The sequence below is a fragment of the Microtus oregoni genome, unplaced genomic scaffold (assembly GCF_018167655.1).
Source record: "Microtus oregoni isolate MIOR12 unplaced genomic scaffold, Mior012 000001F_ref0000356, whole genome shotgun sequence".
NCBI classification, from domain to species: Eukaryota; Metazoa; Chordata; class Mammalia; order Rodentia; family Cricetidae; genus Microtus; species Microtus oregoni.
Genome location: NW_024543060.1, coordinates 48,929,654 through 48,949,121, shown reverse-complemented (window position 1 = coordinate 48,949,121; position 19,468 = coordinate 48,929,654). Strand labels below are relative to the sequence as shown.

Sequence of the window (19,468 nt, the reverse complement as noted above, 5' to 3'; positions counted from 1 at the left end):
CTGAGCTGGAACTGTGTATGAGGGCTGTGGGACTCGTCCCAGGGCAGCGCTAGACAGCCACCCATCTTCAAGTAGACAGGGGAGAGCCCTCCTACAGCCGATTGAATTAAGTGCCCCAAGCTGAGTGACTTCAACACCAGAAATCTGCTGTGTCCATATCCTGTAGGCTGGACGAGTAAACTCAAGGTGTTGGCAAGAGAGCCACAGGGAAGGTGTGCTCTGTTTCCCTGGGGAGGCTTTGTTCTCCCTGTCTAACTTTGTATCATCTCCCACTATGAGTTCCTCTCAGTCCTGGTTCCTAGGTTTTTGTTTTGCTTTGTTTTTTTTTTTTTTTTTTTTGATTTTCAAGCCTGGGTTTCTCTGTAGCTTTGGAACCTGTCCTGGAACTTTAGCTCTTGTTGACCAGGCTGGCTTCGAACTCACAGAGCTCTGCCTGCCTCTGCCTCCTGAATGCTGGGATTAAAGGTGTGCGCCACCACCGCCTGTCTCCTGGTTTCTAGTTTTAATAAGGACTGTTCACATAGATCATGGACCACTCTTTAAAATGTGTATGTGTGTCTGTAGCGTATGTACATGCGTGTGTACAGTGTATGCACATGTGTGTGGTGCATGTATGTGTGTGTAGTGCATGTACATGCGTGTGTACAGTGTATGCACATGTGTGTGGTGCATGTATGTGTGTAGTGCATGTACGTGCGTGTGTATAGAGTATGCACATGTGTGTGGTGCATGTATGTGTGTAGTGCATGTACATGCGTGTGTACAGAGTATGCACATGTGTGTGGTGCATGTATGTACATATGTGCATGTGTGTGGTTGCACATATGCACATGTGTACACATATGAAGGACAGAGGTCAGTGTTGGGTATCTTTATTTTCTTTTTTTGAGACCGGTGTCTGTCACATAACCCAGAGCTCACTGATTTGGCAAGGCCAGCAGGCTGTCGAGCTCCAGGAATGTTCTTATCTCCACCTCCCCCAGCACTGTGATCACAGACGCTCGTGCCAGCATACCTGGATTTTTTGCGGGTGCTAGGATGGAACTCAGATCCCCATGCTTTGTGCAGGCATTTTACTGCCTAAGCCATCTGCCCGGCCTGGCCCCGTGGGACCACTCTCAATGACCTCTAACTTAACGACCTCTTCACTTCCAACGAAGATGACATTCTAAGCTGAGTGCCTCAGCGTGGGAATCCCAAGGGACGGAATTCAACCCATTAACCTTGGCTGACTGAGAACGGCCGTCCTAATGGGCTGTGTTTTCAACAGGGTGATTTAAAGAAAGACTAGCCTCCTGTGTGGGATTCCTGACCACTTCCTAAAGGAGGCAGAGCCAGTAATGGTCTTCATTTATAATTGCAGATTTTAAATATATCTGGCTTAGCTATATTAAATATAATTTGAATATACTACATAGTTATATAATTTGGAAAATATAATGAGTGCATTTAAAAATAACACCCTATTTTCTACATACCCATTTAATTTTTTTTTTAAATTTTATGTGTATGTATGTGTGTATACGTGTGTGCACGCTTGTGTGAGGCCACAAGAGGGCATCAGATCCCCTGGAACTGGAGTTACAGGTGGTTATGAGCTTCATGATCTGGGTCCTGGGAACTCAACCTCTTATCTGTAGGAACAGCGGTGCTATTGACGCCTGAGCCATCTGTCATCTCTCCAACCCCATCTTCTTTTCAAACCCAAAATGCCTCACCTAGTTTTATTTGAATGATGAGTCATCGTATGTAACGCTAAGACTCCTTCGGAGCCGACTGCGGGCTTTTGGAACTGATGGTGATACCGTCTGTGGAAACCTTCTCTTGACTGTGTTCTGTTGCTCCTATAGGAACCTCTGTTAAAATACAAACTGAAAATGTTGAGAGCATGGTTTTACACCAAGGAAGTGGGAATAAACCAGTTACTGGAATGAATATTGCTGAGACACTTATCAAAAAGGAAGACTTGCAAGAATTAAAGGTGAAACCACTTGCTAACTAGTTCATCTTCGGATGAATTAATTAGTAAATATATTTTATAATGGAATCAGAGTCAATTGTGATTAGTTAATATAGTGAAGGCTGATGCTTCGTCCTGATTTGGTCTTAGTGTTGCATTTTTTTCACCATCCCATAGAAAATCTCCTGTCTGACAGCAGGTATGTACGCATCGAGCAATCTGAAATCTGTAGTGTCCCAAACCACTGACCTTCGTAAACACTGGCATCATCTCAGACATTCTCAGGGTTTGAGAAGCAGCTTACAGAGTCTAGGTCTGGCCTCAAGTATGCACACAAGAAAGTTTCTGGTTTTGAATCACACTGGATTTGGAGTTTTCAGATTGGAGATACTCACACCCAATAAGATGTCTGAAAGTAATCCCAAGCCCAGCTCCCTGTCTATTTTGAAATACTTCTGGCCCAGTCCTTTCAGTTCTCTGTAGGGCTGTTCAGCCTACAATGCAATGATATTTGCCTGTCTCACTGCACAGATGCTCACAGCCCCATCGTATGTGCAGTTTGTCTCCTGCAGCCATTAGATGTTTTGACAACAGCAGTGGGATGAGCTGGAATCTGGAGCCTCCACATCTACTCCAGGGATTTTTCTGATGCCTGGAAGTAAAGTAGGAACTTTTAAGAATTTGTCCAACCTCGGAGTCAGAATCATCGGAGAGGCCTGGAAGGTTCTGGAGCAGTTCTAACTCCAGAGTGTGTGTAAGGGAGCTCGGCTGTTGCCATTCTGGCTAGCTGGTGTTGTAGACTGGGTCTTCCCGTACGGTCATCCTCTCCAGTTCTGTAGCTAGACCCCCACCCCCCCACTCCCGTTCATCCATGGGACTCAAAACAATCTGTTGAACATTCTTCATTAGTTACTGGTTTTTTGTGTGTGTGTTAACACAAACCAAAAAAATAAAATTGTCAAAATGCTGCATCATTCAAGATGGCATGGCTCTCCTCGAAAAAGGCTTGCTGGAAATGTATTTCTTTAAGCGGGGGTCTTATTCTACAGGACTCCTGGGTGACATAAATCACCCTGACTAGAGTTTTCTCCCGCTACCATCTTTGTAGTCTAGAATTTTCTAAATTCACAGTTGATAAAGAAAAAAATCTATGGCATGGAAAAGAGAAGTGATTTCTGTAAATTTCAAGATGCGGGTTTTCAGATTCACTTTGCAGCTCTGAAAGGTGCCTCCATTTGGGCTCCTGTGCCATCCCCACCTTCTCATTCAGTGTCAGCTGCTTGACCTAAATCACAAAACGAACGAGAGGCACTGTTTCTTTAAGAAATGCAAGTTATAGCCGGGTGGTGGTGGCGCCTGCCTTCAATCCCAGCACTAGGGGAGGCAGACGCAAGCCGATCTCTGAGAGTTTGAGGCCAGCCTAGTCTACAAGAGCGAGTTCCAGGACAGGCTCCAAAGCTACAGAGAAACCCTATTTATTCTCTGTGTTTCTTTCAGTGCACAGATCGAGATGATGGTGCCTGGGACATATCATCCTTAGAGGAAGAGAAATCCTTGGAGAAAAAGCTAGAACAGAGGGAACCCCCACCTGTGAAGAGAGATCTAAATTCCGCTCAAGTGCCAAGGGCCTGGGGCCCAGTGAACCCTCGGGAATTCAAGGAAGAAGGTTAGCAGTCCTCACTCCCATTTATGGATGGGCCATGTTTCTGGAGTGTGTAGGCGTGTGTGTGTATGTGTGTGCACGCGTGTGGGTGCACATTAATGTACATGTGGAAGCAGGAGTCACTGGACTGTTTCTGAGAAGCCGTCTACCTTGTGTTTTGAGGCAGGATCTCTCGCTGGCCTGGCGCTCACCAACCAGGCCAGTCTGGCTGGCTGGCCTGAGAGTCCCAGGTCTGTCGCTGTTTCTGCTCCCTCAATGCCGGGGAAACAGCGACCATTTTAAAATGTGAGATCTGGGGATCAAATTCAAGTCCTCAGGACTGATCTGCAAGCACTGTAGCAATCAAGCTAAGCCTTTGGTCCCAGAGTGTTTCAACTTCATATCTGCGGCTAGGTACACACTTTATACGCTCAGACAGACACACTGCTGGGGGCTAGGATCATAGCTCAGTGGTAGAGCCACTTAGCCAAAACCAAAACCAAACCAGACCAAACCAAATGACACAGTTGTTAGAACCAAGATCTTGATGTTGTTTCTTTTTTTATTACAAGGTATATCTGAACATTGATAACTTACTTCACAAACGTACAAATCATTTTAATTTCTTCTGTAATGTTTCAGTAAACATTGTAGTGTTATTTTTCACCATGTCCACACAGATATTCTCTTTGTGCAGATGCCCCTAGAAATTATCCTTCTCCCACCATGAGATTCCTGGGGGGAGTTCTCATTTCTTTGAAGCCCATTGTTTCAACAGCCTGATAGCGTGTTGAGTGGCACAGTATCTCTTTAAGATACACGCACGTCTTCCATGCCAGTTATACCACCATGCCAAGTTGTATACATATAAAATCAAAGTAATCCTTGTGTGTTATAAAAGGTAAGATGAGCAGAAGGGTCCTCCATGATACTTCTCACCATCTTTAATATCCGGTGAGCCATTCCCGTGTCTCTCAGTAAAGCACTCAAACCTGCCTCTTGATTTGACAACTTCGGATATTAGCTACTGGTGTCCTGTTAGGAAGGGGCGTCTTTATTACCATCCTCGACATCTCTCTGTGCCCCTGTTCGCAGCTTCCTGCCAGCGCGGAGAGTTCCCACAGCCCTGTCTCCTGTCTGCAGCAGGTCGTCTTGTCCCCGTTGGGCGTTCTCAGCTCTGTCCCTTTTCTCTCTCGAGAATGTCAGCTGTGCACTAACTGCCACACTGTCACATGATAACGTGTCTGCAGCAGAGCCATTGTGAAGTTATCTCTGCTAAGGACTCATAAAATCCAAAAGACTGCTTGAGAGACACTGCCTCATGAGGAACTGGGAGCATGCTTCTGTGCCAGGACCCTGCGTTTCTCAGAGAACATTCCAGAATCAAATTAGAGTGGAGTTCTCCACAGCGCGCTGCTCCCGCGGCTCAAAACCATGACTGTAATTAACTCAAATTTAAGTTCTTTTGCCCCAGCAAAATCTATGTTTAACACTTACCTCTAAATATTAGAGATTTACATTGGACGTGAAGGATTGCATGTTCCTTTCCTGCCCCGTTTCTATTTACTTGTAGTTAATAACACAGCACAGACACGCCGAGAACTCAGTATCCAGGCTCCATGCTGAACACCAGGGAAAGAGAAGCAGGACACAGGCCCAGCTACCCAGGAGCTCATGGGCTTCAGAATGGATGGTCACGGGCCACCGTGTCCTGTGAGGAGATCTAGAAATGTGGCCAACTTGGGGGTGGGCGTGCTAGCAACCTCCCCGAAAGCCTGTAGGGACTTGGGTCAAGGTGAAGAGTTTCAGACACTGGGTGAGCAAAGACTGAAGTCAGGGGTCTGAATATCCCGGTTTAACCACAGGTCCCGTCCCTCCCTCCTGCTCCCTCTCCAGGACTTCATGACAACGAATCGAGCACCCTGAAAAGCAGCCTAGTGACTGTGACTGACTGGAGTGAGATCATGGATGTGTAGCTACAACTCCAGTTAGAGAACCGCTTCCTAGCCAGCATCGGCCGACAGCCAATAGGATTCCAGCGTTCCTCAGCTTTCCCACCGTACAAGGAAGCTCATTCAGAGCAAGGGCGTCTTCGACGACACACGTACCGCAGAATTGAAAACTGTCGGCTGTGTAGAAGCAAGATGTTCTTTAAATCATAAAATGTGTTTTCCAGTACGGTACTCTAGTGTTAAATGTATTTTTTTTCAATTAACTTTTAAGTTTTTTTTTTTTGACTGATAGTAGGCTTTGGTTTGAATTATTGTAGCTTTTTAAAATATGTCTGTTCTGTCACGTCAGTATGTTACAAAATTCTGTTAAGTCTCTTCAAAACTGAATTAGTGATACCAGTGACACCCTACGTGTTAAACTGGTTGTTTTCCGTATACAGTATGTCTAGAATGGTAACAATTAGCTAGGCCCATGCTAAATACATTTCCCTGAAGTACCTTTGATCCCACGGAGCTCTGAGGCCCTCTTAGCATGTTGTTACTGACCAGTTATTTTCTGCAGTGTAATCTTTATCTCGGATACTTTATGAATAGTGTGCAACTGATTTTCATGAGATGATCATTAGAAAGAGATGAGCCATTCCTGAGTCACACATGTGTGTATTTTCTGTGTTCTTCAGTACCCAGCCCATTATAAAATACCTCAGAACTAATTTATATTCTTGAACAATGGTCTCGGCATTGATCGGAAAATTTGTATATAAACTGTTTGCTTGCTTTTCTTTTTTATTTATTTTTTCCTTCTTTTAAAAAAATAGTTTTTATACTTTGTGGTACCATTAGGACTCTATCTCAGAAAACAAAAGAAAGGTAACATTTTAATAGCTTGTGGATTTGGGGTCTTCTGTCATCCATCAACAGTGCCAGTAAAGTCCTCCATGACACCCTGGGACTGTGCCTGCTTATTGGGGATGGCTTCTCGGCTAAGTTTATGAAGGGGCTTACACAAAGCCAGGCTTCTGACACCCTGACCTTGGAATAAATCTCTACGGCTACCGTGGCTGCCATCCACCCTTCCACCCTCCTACAAGGGCCACCATAGGCTCGCTTTTTTGTAGACATCCAAAAGCTTACTAAGTGTCAGACTGTGATGTGGGTAGAGATGAGCAGCCTGCACCCCACTCACTTCTGCAACAGATTTTTATCGAAGCACACGGTTTTTTGTTTGTTTATTTATTTATTCTGTTTTTTTAAGAATGTCTGAACTAGGCAGCCACAGCTGACTTGGAACTCAACCTGCCCTAGACCAGCCTGACCTTGAACTCAGAGATCCAGCCGCCTCTACCACCCAAGTGCTAAGATTAGAAGTGTGTGTTTGTGTGTTTCTGTGTGTGGTGTGTGTGACCACGCCCAGCCTGAGCTGCGTGGCTTTGCTTCTGTCTGGGTGTGATTTAGGCCTCCATTCGGGTAGAATTTTGAGATGTGATCTTTTTGAAAGCATGAAGACGGCTTTAGAGAAAGCCTGCTCCGCGTTCTGTGCCGTGGTTTGATTTCTGGAACTGGGGAAGTATAATGGTCCTCTGCCCAAACCCAGCATAGGAATTAACTTGGTATATTCACAAGACTCAATTCTTTAACTTCTCTGTTTAGTTTTGTTTCATTTTCCCCCCATTCTGTTTGATTTATTCTTTCTTCTGTAGCCAGACCTTATGGCCCCTGCCCGAATCCATCCATCCCTTCCTCCTCTACCCTCCCTGTATCCTACCCGTCTGCTTTCTTCACCAGCTGAGCTGAAGAACAACAATCACTTTAGAAGTATGCCATCACAATACTGTTTCCACACTGGTCTGTGGTACTTATGAAAAAGTATTTCAAGTAGTAACAAGGTATGGCATTTAAAAATTTTTAATTCTATTTTTCAAAACATTTTTTAAACCTTTCCATTGAGTTCCTGCAAACAATGTGATTTTTCTTTTTCCTTTTCAATCATTCGCTCTTGGGGAAAGTCACGCGGCACCCGTGTGATTCATCCCAGACGGTTTGCAGCCCTTGACGCAGGTGCCGGATTCTTACAACTGATAACAGCTCACATCCTGGCCCCGTCATTCAAAGGTTCACGACTTCTGCTTTATACTCCACTTTTCTTCGCTGCACTGCAGGAGGAAGAGAGGAGCCACCACCAAGGGCGCTGGGGGTGTAAGTGAGTTGGGTCACTCAAGCTGTATAGGGATGGTGATGAGGGCTGCCTTTGTGGGCAGGTGGTTTGCAGGCCAGCCTCGGGATCCCTGTCTTGAAAACTGGCCAGTGTCTCAGTGACCTCGTGAGTGCTCTGTGCAGGACTCAGGAGACACCCAGGAACTGAGAATGGCAGGCACCACACAGCCCCCCCTCCCCACTACTTCCTCAGCTGGCTTTGGATTCAACCAGTCAGGGCCCAGCTCACCAAAGGGTGTCAGACAACCCTTGTGGTCTCTGATCCACATAAAGGACAATGACAGCTTGGCCTCGGTAGTCCTTTCTTGAGCCATTGTCGTGAATGGCGGTCCTGTCAGACAGGTCTAAGAAACTGGAAGGCGGCTCTACATGGCAGGTAACGTGACTATTTAACAGGGACACCTGATGAGGAACAGTCTCCACTTGTCCCCGTCCCGTTCACAAGCCACCACTGCCGACACACTTCTGCCTAACGTGTGGATGGGTCGAGGGAAGCTCTCAGCGTACATCAAAGTGACCGTCACCCCAACATTTCCTGAGCCTTTGAACTAAGCGTCCATGTGTTCTATGGGCATAAAATATGCAGATCCTGTAAATAACCTGTTTATTTTCCTTATAGAAAGGCACAACAGAAAATGATTAGCATATAGCTATAAGAACATTTACATCCGTCCAATCAACAGTCTTCAAATTCATATTTTAAAAAACAAGCGGAAGCGGCGATTACGGGAGGGCCCCGGAAGGATCATTGCGTGCACAGTTCAGTTTCAAGACACAGCTCGTCAGGAGCTCCTTTAGACATAAGCGTTCTTATCAAACTGTTTGGAAGGACCTGTGGTTTTAAAATCTCCTTCTCCGCCATGATACTTGGTCCGGGAAGACGTGACAGATGTGGGTCCGTTGTACGTGTAGCTCATTCTGAAAGGTAAAGCATACTTGACTTTGTTGGGAGCAGTGAGACCCCAGATCCTGAATTTCTTGTAATTCCCTGATCTGAGAGTGCCTACAGCTGCTCTGAGCACGAGACCTTCAGGAGTTCCTGATGGCAGGAGAGTGGTTTCTGGTGGGTTTGGCTGGGGCGTGGCTATCTCTATATAATCTGCCCCTGAACACAATAAAGGGGGCATTCTTGGGAATTCAAGGATGACCCGTGTCGCTGTCTCTCTGTTTGTGTGTGTTTGTGTATTTTAACCTCCAGCCCCTTGCCCGAAGCTCACGAACTGGGTGCCAGCGCACAGAGCGCAGACACAGGGACACAGTGCGCAGCAGACTTGATTCTGCTCTACAGCAGGGCAAAGGAGAACAGGGTGAAAACCACTGTTGTCGGTCACTAAGCGTTCACGCCGCCTCTGGTTAGCTCTCCTCCCTCCTCTGCCCACACAGCCTGCGTGAGGAGAGACTCTGCAGAGGCAACTCGGTAGTTACTTGTTCCAATATCCTTTCTCAAAACTATTTTTAATGCTCACTTTCCTGAAACTGAGGTTTCCTAGAGGCCTTCATCGATCCCTGCCAACGTGAAAATTACGGTGACGTCGACATGGAAAGCAGGCCTTTACACTCGGGCTTGGCCTCCCAGTTACAGAAGCAGCTTTTGAACACAGCAGGGCGAGCTTTAAAAATAATACCTGTCCCTAACCCTTTCCCACAGTCACTTCTCATTTCTAAGAGTCACAAATTGTGTGTAACTTGCCCCATATGTAATGATTCAGAAATAATACAGCTGGGTGGTTCTCAACCTGTGCTTTGAGGCCCCTTCGGCAAACTTCTAGCTCCAAAACTATTTACATTATAATTCATAAACTAGCAAAATCACAGTTATGAAGTAGCAATTAAGTAATTTTCTGGTCGGGGGGGGGGGGTCACCACAGCATGAAGAACTGCATTAAAGGGTCGCAGCGTTGGGAACCACAGGTGTAGCACATTTTTCGCAGCTGTTTTCCTCTCTCTCTCTCACCTGGGTGTTTTGTTGTTGTCAGATATCGAAAAGCAAAATATGACACCGCCAATGATGCAGAGCGAGGCTCCTGCCCACCCGATGAAGAGAGCGGCTCCCAGCTCGTACCTGTGAGGAAACGACAGGGCGTTACAGGCAGCTCAGGGCTGCTGGGCAAGCCCTGCCGACTACAGCTTACTAACCGCCCACACTTTCCTTCTATAAACTAACAAAGGAAGTAGGGACGCGTTTGGGTCAGTGTTTGTTTCTAGTCCCTCCTGCTTCCTGACAGGGAGCGAGGGGAGCGAGGCCCAGCCAGGTCAACGACGGGGTCACCTGATTCGTGACCACCTTCCACTCTCTGCTTTTGCTTTCCCGAACTTCCCACTCATTTCCTCTGTCCCACGGACCAAATCACTTATCCGTGCCACAGTTAGGGAAAGGACCCCGACCTCCACGTCTGTTCTAGCTAGTTCAGTAAACGTCAGATAACCTGCTGGCATCTGTGCAGAAAGAGGCGTCATCCCTATGGTCTACTGGGGACGTTTAGAGGTAACCAGTGACCAGGCTTCGAGATGGCGGAATGCAATGCCTCTTCGACAACCAAAGTGAATGCAGACACGAATAGATAGCCCTTCCCCAGGCGGGAAGGATAGGCCCGTCAAAAATGAAGTCACCTGTCAGACAGCTAGAAGAAACCCTTTCAGGTAAGAAACAGCCACACACCCCTAAAAGAAGGAACGAGGTTTGTAAAACTGCAGAGGCTTTGGGGTTCTAGTGTCTGCCTGCCCCTCCTCCTGTAGAACTGTTTTCTTCTGTGAGAAAGCATCTCACTTTTGCTCCATAGACACACGTGCACACATGCACACACACACACAAGCACACACACTGCGAGACTGGGGAAAAGCTCTGCTGGTTCATTTCAGTATAAAAGGGACCCAGAGTGTGTTTTGGTCACACGGATCCTTGCAGAGATAATCTCAGGAGAGCCCAAAGTGAAGAGAGATGGGGTTCCAGACCACCACCCTCTCTATTGCTCCTGACATGGACCAGGCATGAAGCGTGGGAGAGTTTGGCATTGGCTTGGTGTGGAGGCCCCACAGCTGTGGGGAGCAGTTGGCAGGAGCTCTCCAAGGTCCTTAGCCCATTGATCCTGCCCTCTTGACCGTGTAGGGGGGAATCTCTGCACCCTTGTATCTCAGCGTGGGCTTTCTGTGGTGGTCTGTGTAGCTGTAGGAGTCCCTGGAGCCTGGACCACTAGCAGGTAGGGAATGCATCGGGGACTTTTTTTTTGTTCCATCTGGGATGGAGTTAAGTGTACTCTGTAGTGTGATCCTTTCTCTTCTCTCACAATTACGTCCTTGGGAAGTCAGGTGACAGATGGGGGCAAAGGGACAGCTGTGGCAGAACATGTAGGGATTAGCAGTTGGTCTGCTTCCAGAAAACTTCAAGGCTTCTGATGTAGCAGCAACAGAAACAGGAAGTTGTGAGTGGTGACACACACCTTCAGGCTGCATGTGTGCACACACACCAAGAGGGCCAGGAGTGAAGTACACATCAGAAGAGATTTGGCCAGATCAGGAGTAATGGGGTGGGGGAAGGATTTCTCAGTAACAAAACCAACAAACCGTCATGCTCCACATTCGAAAACAGCACTGTCCAAATTCTCCTGTCCTCTCCTAAGATGCCGAGTCGTGCGTCATTGCAGGTACGTGACCTTTGACTCCTCTGAACCCCTGAAGTCCCGGAAGGAACTGGCTTCAGATCCTACCGGACTCATCCTGTGACAGCAGCTCAGGACACTTCCCATGGAGACTGTTCCCATAGGAAACAACCTCATCAGACATATCTCTCCTTCCCTTGTGCTGTACTGGACATTTACCGTCCAAGAGTCCCCCATCTCATTTCATTCATGAAGGAGGATGTCAGTCCCAGCCGCCTCGGTGATTAGGCAAGAGTCGCCAGCTCTTACAAATGGTCAGTGAGGAGAAAATGACCCAAACGCCACAAGCCACACAGCTCAGCGACATGATCTTCCTGAAAGGAACATTGCAAGCACTCAGGGTGGAGCAAACCTCAGCTTTGCCTCTTCACTGACTCAAGCCATCTTGAAACTTCCTGAGGGGATTTAGGGATGATGATCTTGGTTTATATAACAACTGATTCTTTTATTCCGTTATTTAAGTTTTAAGACAGGGTCAGGGCTAATGGATCTCAGGAGGACTTCAGACTTGCTGTGTAGCTGAAGGTGAGCTTGAACTTGTTTCTCAGCCTCTACCTCTAGAGTGATGGGATTGTGGGTGGACCACCCTGGTTGGTGTCTGTGGCGGACCGGGTAGATCCCAGGGCTCCGGCATGCTACGCTAGCGCTCCACAGACTGAGCTGCATCCCCAGACCCTCATTCCATTTTTAAAATATATTTTTTCACATATGTAGGATCAGTTTTGTGGGAATTTTTTTCCATTTGATTTCCATTGTAAATCTTGTCAAACACTTCAGAGAAATATCTGGAGTTGTTTTTTTAGATCCTACATCACTCCCCCCCCCCTTTTTTTTCTTTTGGTTTTTCGAGACAGGGTTTCTCCGTAGCTTTTTGGTTCCTGTCCTGGAGCTAGCTCTTGTAGACCAGGCTGGCCTCGAACTCACAGAGATCCACCTGCCTCTGCCTCCCGAGTGCTGAGATTAAAGGCGTGCGCCACCACCGCCCGCCCCCTTACCTTTTTTTTTTTTAAACAATTCTGTTTGGTAAGTTTCTGATTGGTTCTTCCTTTCTAAGATTTTTCTCCTCGTTCTTGGAGAGACACGTGTCCCAGTCCTCTCCATCAGGGACTTTGGTTCACACCAATCAGCGCATGTCGTTGGCAAACACTGACTGGCGTTGAGAGAGAGGACAATGTAACCGCCAACCCGAGATCTGCTTCCAAGGCACGTCTCCCTCACCTCTGCCCGGAAGTGTTTCTTGACTTTTGGTAATTCTAAGGGACTGATTTCAACACTTGAGGAAGATTATCCAAATTTCAAATTCTCTGCAGCATGCTTTGTGCTGTAGATCCTCTTGTCCCTAAGCCAGCTTTTATAGTCATAGTGTGGCCTCTTTGTTCCCAAGACCACAGTTTCTTCCTTATCCCAGAAGAACAAATATGCCCGGATCCAGATGGACCATGACTCTCCGGGTGAGGGCAGGAGCTGGTTTCAGGATAAACTGTTTTCAGCGTGTGTCAAACGACAGCACTTATTGGATGGCTGCCCCCATATAGCTTCAACACATCTCTGTGAGAGAATGTGACTTTGGGGAACCAGAACTTGGGGATGAGTTTACTTCTATCAGAAAAATAAAAACATGGATTAAGTGCTTCAAAGTATCCTAAGGATAAACCAAAAAGATCTGAAGGGTTTATAGATGCTTTCGGGTATGGGCTAACGTCACTATCCTGTCCCTGGTGCGTCTAGAGCTATCTACGGCTCATGGCCTTCATTCCATGAGAGGGTTAAAGCACCGTGGTGCGGCCGACTCAAGACAACACACCCTTCCGTTCACAGTTTAGCCCTTCAGCCTGCACAGCCCCCTAAGGAACAAGCACTTATTTCCACATGCTGACCTTGTACCCCAATCTCCATTTCTGACTTGATTTTCCATTCCTGGGGGTCTCCTCTGTTTCCTTCTGTGACCGCCACAGCCAGGCCGAGCCACTTCCTGCACTACTCATCATGTTCAGGATGGAAAGAGGTGGTCAGCCCGGCGGCTCCGCCCACAGACCCCATAGGCTAGCGGATTGGTGAGACTTTGAGCAAATAATTACTGTACGGCGTGATAACTCTAACAACAGAACTCAAGGAGCATGTCTGTGCAAACGGTGTGACCTCAGCCCTCCCAGATACGTACCAATGTGCTTTGAGTAAAGACTTGGAAGCAGCGTGCCCTTACTGTTAAGATTTGTGCTTTCCTTTGGGTTTTTGAGACAGGGTTTCTCTGTAGCTTTGAAGCCTGTCCTGGAACTAGCTCTAGTAGACCAGGCTGGCCTTGAACTCACAGACATCCGCCTGCCTCTGCCTCCCAAGTGCTGGGATTAAAGGCGTGCGCCACCACCGCCTGGCTGTGCTTTTCTTTCTTAGCACACAATGCCATTCCATCCTCATACCATCCCCAGATACGGGTAGAAATATCCTTATTTTGCAAACAAGGAAACTGAGGCTCAGCAAGATTACACGACTCGTCCCGTATTTCAGCTAAGTAAATGGCAGGTCCCATTTTTAAAGCTGCTAACTGTGATTCCAAACCCGGGCTCATGACGGTTGCTCTTATAGTAAATGAGTTGATGGATATTTTTAAATCCGGGTCAGTGAAACCTACTCCTAGTTCCCATTTCAGAAAGGTTCTCTCCCTCCCTGGCTCATTAAGTTCTCAGTGGCTCCAGAACTGTGGTGTGTGGAATTCCTTCCAAATGTCCTGGGGCTGTCTTTTCATCCGACACCAGGAGAGGCAGGGAGCCATTAACCAGGGCATGCTGAGCAGCCCCTCCAAAAACAAAGTAGCTGCAACAAATGAAAACTCCCCAACCTTTTCGGCCGTGGAGAACTGAAGTGACCTTCGTGAAGGTCACAGATCATTTTAGAGTACAAAGCCCTTGCTTTAAAAATGGGAATAGCAAAAATAAATATGCCAGCTACATTACCACACAACAATATGTTTTGGGAAAGAAAAAAATGTAAAAATATCTAGAATGTGCATGTTATCCACATGGATACCTTCAAAGTTGAATTCTCTTGGTAAGCTAGGCTTTTAGACACCACTGTATGATGTAAACGCCTCTGTATAATCTAAGGGCCAGAAATCTGCAAGGATATATTTGTATACATGGATATTCTATAGGGATTGCCTGTAAATACGTTTTCTCCCAACACTTCCCACTCCAAGTTGCTGGCGTAGAGTGGGTTGTTTAGAGCCGCCCACTCTGGTTGCCATAGTCCACCTCCCGTCTGTAATATGCCCGCATCTCTCCTGCTAACTGTTCCCTCTGGCACCCCACAACATTTACAGGACAGTGGCAGGGGGCTCCCAACCAGCAGCAAAAGCAAGGCAAGAAAATTTAAATGACACGTCACGGGATCTTGACGGGGGATCCTTAAATCTGAAACACTAGACTTTTTCTTTTCTCCCTTTGGTGCCCGTTCTGAATCGGAGATTGCGACAGGCTCTCAGGCATTAGTTCCCACATCTGTGACTAGCCACTTGCCCCTAGGTAGTCTGGAGTTCTGCAAGCAAGGTGTCAATGGCAAGAATCTTGTTTTGGTTTCTTCCTGTGCGCTACTGCAGCGACTGCTTTCACCTCCATTTTTTTAAAAGATAAATACATTGCAAAGATTTTATTTAACTCATTAAAGAATTAAGAAAGCAAATGAGTGTCAGAAATTATTCCAAGGTATAGCAAAAAATTAAGCAATCAAGAATGCTGAAGTGACGCCAGGCAGTGGGGGCGCACACCTTTAATCCCAGCACTCGGGAGACAGAGGCAGGCGGATCTTTGTGAGTTTGAGGCCAGCCTGATCTACAAGAGCTAGTTCCAGGACAGGTTCCAAAGTTACAGAGAAACCCTGTCTCGAAAAACAAAAAACAAAAATGCTGAAGTGAATTCATAGATCGCTATAAAGCTGACTGAAATTTGGTAGCTTTAACCAATATTTACCCAGTATGTTATTGACTTTAATCTTCATAACACTGCCCATCTGTGTTACTGTGATGAGGCTGTTGAATTCATCTAAGGTCCCAAAGAGCTCAGGGCCCAGATGCTCAGACCCCAGATTCTCACGGCTGACCTGTCTCTGAGTGCTCTCTCTCTCTCTCACACTACCCCAAGTGCCTGTCACTCACGGAAACTTTGACAACTTCTACAGTGGAAAACTCAATGGCCTGTCAGCCAAGGTAAGTTATAATTCAGTAGAACTTTCTCATGTTCTGAGCTACACCAATCGTTTCAAAAGCAAGTTCATTGCCTAGCAACGCCAGCAGCATTGATCTCCTCCAGCAGTGTGGATAATTGGGGTTTACCTGCCCTGAATCGGGAATGGCATGCTGAATCACCGTGCTCGCAGACAGTTCCATGACATGTTTACCAACCATTCGGAAGTCTGAATACAGACCATGTCCTTCCTTATAGGAAACTCCTGACTGCGGATGCTGCCCTGAGATCCTTCAGGGCAGATTCCGTGGGCTAAGCCTGTGCCTAAGTCTCTGTGGATATGGGAGGGTGAGTTCCTTCGTAGTGAAGTGCATATGGACAGATGGACCAACAACAAAATAGAAAAAAAAAAGCTGAACAATTAAAGTGCTTCTAATGTTCATTCAGAGTCCTCAGCAGCCTGCCGGAAAACAATTGAGAGCCAAAGCCGGTGTTTGTGGAGACTCCGTGGGTCACGTTGTGTGGTACGAGGAGTCTCCCAGTATCTGCCATTTGGTGTTTCCTGTAACATGTCACTGTGTGTGACACGGTGCCATGTGTCTCCGAGCAGATATACAGGTGAGCAGAAGTTAACAGACAGAATATGCCTTTCTTCTGCAGGTCTTCTTAAAGCTTGACACTAGATCCCTTTGCACCTTCCTTCTACGTGAGAGCCGAGTATCATAAAGCAGTAATCCCTCTATTAGGTCCCTAACATTCCAGCAAATATGTCCCCATTGCTAATTTCAAAACGTGAAAGATGATGTTCTGCCGTGTGAAGGCATGTGTAAGGACCACTGCCTTTCAAACTAAGAGCACCATCAGACATGACTGTAGACGGTTGAACGATGCCATCTTACCCGGCCACTACAAGCCATCTGCATTCTATAGATTCAAAGAATGAAAGCATAAGTTTGTCATAAAACTTAAAGCTAGGAAGCAGAGTTCACTCCAGGCAGCTTGGACCCAGGATCCGTCCTGACATTTAGGTTGTGAGCCTAGCCTTTAAAGTCATCTCTCCAGCCCCAGGATCCTCTCCCTTCTGTCTGCTTCCCCTTATCTCATACACAAATATCTTTCCTTTACAGAGAGGCACAGACCCTCACTGCTGCATTACCACCCTGGCTGTACGTGTCCTGCAGCGCAGGCTAGCTACAAGAAGTCCAGCAACTGACATGCATTCTCTGTTTCATGATGCTCCCTGTCCGGTCTAGGAGACATGGTGGAAATGCAAGCTGGTACAGCCCTTTTGGATGTCAGTGGCGATTTCTCAGAAAATTAGGAAACAACCTTCCTCAAGACCCAGCAATATATATATATATATATATTTGGGTATATATCCAAAGGATGCTCAATCATACTACAAGGACATGTCCTCAGTTATGTTCAGAGCAGCATTGTTTGTCATAGCCAGAACCTGGAAACAACCTAAATGCCCCTCGACTGAAGAATGGATAAGGAAAATGTGGTAACTTATACAATGGTGTACTACACAGCAGAAAAAAAAATCACAACATTTTGAAATTTGCAGGCAAATGGACGGAGCTAGAAAACATCGTCTTGAGTGAGGTAACACAGACACAGAAAGACAATCATCACATGTACTCACTCATTAGTGGTTTTTTAAACATAAAGCAAAGAAAGCCTGCCTATACATCACAATTCCAGAGAACCTAGACAACAATGAGGACACTAAGAGAGACATACATGGATCTAATCTACATGGGAAGTAGAAAAAGACAAGATCTCTTGAATAAATGGGAGCATGGGGACCATGAGAGAGGATTGAAAGGGAGGGGAGAGGCAGGGAGGGGAGCAGAGAAAAATGTAGAGCTCAATAAATACCAATAAAAAAAGAAGAAGTCCAACACCTGACATACATTCTCTGTTTCATGACGCTCCCTGTCTGGTCTAGGAGACAAATTAACAAACCAGCAAGTGTGAGCTACCAGTAGGGTTACAACGTGGGCACAAAGCACAGAGGGAATCCCCCAGAGGCCTGCCTCTCCCAGGAAGCAAGCTGGGAGGGCTGACCGGAAGTAGGACCAGAGGATGGAGGGATGGAACCGAGTAGCCAGAGCACAGCGTGAACTACCGGTTACGCCACAGGCTAGTCGGTAAGAATGTGATGTGACCGGGCAAACAGTTGCTCTCCTGTTTGTGCTGAAAGGCTTGCTAGCCTAACAAAACCATCCGGGGATTCCAGGAAGCAGAGGTGACCTGTGCAACCTCTGAACAAATGAAGTCACAGAGTCACACCTTCTTAATATGCAACTTAATACGTATCCATTTATTTTGCTCTTGGTATTTAAGACTTCCACATAATCTCCTGGCCAAAACCCTACAGGCTCTTTATCAACCTCAGTCTGCGTTCCAGATAACCTCATGAGCATCCACACAGCACTCAAGGATGAAGGTGGAAGACAAGCAAACAGTCTAACGGTCATGTGCACACCTGCAAGGCTGGCATTCAGTCAGAAACCAGAATGAGAGAATTTATCTGAAAGTAGTTTCTCTCTCCTCCCTCCTCCTCTCCCTCCCCTCCCTCTTCCTTTCTTTCCGCCCTCCACCCCAAGCCTTTGTCTTCTCTGCTGGGGTTGAAGCTGGACCATCTTCATATGAAACACAGGATCTACCACTGAGCCATATCCCCAGCCTGGCAAGCACTGGCGTCTAACTATTAAATAACCACAACAGTGGAAAGATTTTACCTTCGTATAGTCTCGATCCTCAAGTATGAAATGGAATATGCCAGGAATGAAGGGCATTCCACAGTGGAATTGAGAACAGGAGAGCCTGGAGGCTAAGACCCAAACATCACATAGCAGAGTCTCAGCACACTTCCCGTCTCTCTAAATGGATCGGGGTGGTGGGCTGCAGGGGCGATTGGAACAGCAGTTTCTTTCTGCTGATCAGCTGGAGCTTGGAACAGTTTATTTGAGAAAACCAAACAGGACATTCAGGAAGTTGGTGGTTTGGACCTCAAAGCAAGGGTAAGACCTGTGTTACCGTGTGGGTCCCGAGCCTTGCTTTCCGGTACCCATTAGCATAGGCTTGTAAGGAGGGTAGTTTTCTCTCTCTTTTCGGGATTTATCAGGTTTTGTTTTAATGAAAAGGAGGAAGTTGTTTTGAAATAGACTAAAGGAAAGAGAAGGGACTGTTTTCAAGGCTTTGTAAATGTCCACTCGGAGTTTTCCAAACAGAATCTTCCCATGGTTGAAAAAAATCAAAGACAAAAGGGGGAAACATCAAAAACACAAACACAGGGAGCTGGTTAAGTGCTATGATTCTGTCAGACGCCAGCTGCGAGAACCTGGTCCGATATCTGTTCCGAAAGGGTGTTTTTAGAATAAATAGCCACCGAATAAATGCCTCAGCCACGTGACTGCTGGATTCTTGACCCCAGCTCTCCCCATGTTTTTCTCATGTTGCAACTGGGTTCCTAGCACACTAGGAATTTGTCAATAAGCTTAGTTATGCTTTTCTAATTTAGGCAACCGAGGTGGACATAAAAGAGGAATAAGCCTAGCGGTGGTGGCGCACGACTTTAATCCCAGCACTTGGAAGGCAGAGGCGGGTGGATATTTGTGAGTTCGAGGCCAGCCTGGTCTACAAGAGCTAGTTCCAGGACAGGCTCCAAAGCTACAGAGAAACCTTGTCTCGGAAAAAAAAAAAAAAAGAAAGAAAGAAAGTATATTGGGTGCAAGGAAAATTGTTTGTTAGCTTCCTAATTAATAACATTTCTGAATGGAAACTATTTTAAAATAAATGTATGAGAGAAACTAATAATAAAGTACATGGAGCATCTAGTTTCAAAAGTTCTGAAACTA

The 19,468-nt window shown here is 46.4% G+C and overlaps 2 protein-coding genes across 9 annotated transcripts in view; one reads left to right on the top strand and one right to left on the bottom strand.

Annotated features, from left to right (window-relative positions):
• The window catches only part of Dzip1 (DAZ interacting zinc finger protein 1), a 48,157-nt gene extending 41,654 nt beyond the window's left edge, over positions 1-6,503 (top strand). For 3 of the 4 annotated variants that reach the window (XR_005975782.1, XR_005975783.1, XR_005975781.1), the window contains exons 21-24: positions 1,851-1,981; positions 3,458-3,626; positions 4,698-5,042; positions 5,499-6,503. Coding sequence is in view for 1 of the 4 variants with exons in the window: in XM_041666790.1 (XP_041522724.1) it covers positions 1,851-1,981; positions 3,458-3,626; positions 5,499-5,578 (380 nt within the window). In the remaining 3 variants the exon portion in view is untranslated. The remainder of the gene's footprint in view (positions 1-1,850; positions 1,982-3,457; positions 3,627-4,697; positions 5,043-5,498) is intronic. The other variant, XM_041666790.1, reaches the window with a different exon arrangement.
• Positions 6,504-7,443: 940 nt separating this feature from the next.
• Cldn10 (claudin 10) overlaps positions 7,444-19,468 on the bottom strand; it is a 74,059-nt gene continuing 62,034 nt past the window's right edge. For 2 of the 5 annotated variants that reach the window (XM_041666817.1, XM_041666809.1), the window contains exons 4-5: positions 9,723-9,830; positions 7,444-8,686 (exon numbers count right to left, since the gene is read on the bottom strand). In XM_041666817.1, coding sequence (XP_041522751.1) covers positions 8,563-8,686; positions 9,723-9,830 — 232 coding nt within the window. In that variant the 3' untranslated portion in view covers positions 7,444-8,562. The remainder of the gene's footprint in view (positions 8,687-9,722; positions 9,831-19,468) is intronic. The other 3 variants (XM_041666834.1, XM_041666844.1, XM_041666825.1) reach the window with 2 other exon arrangements.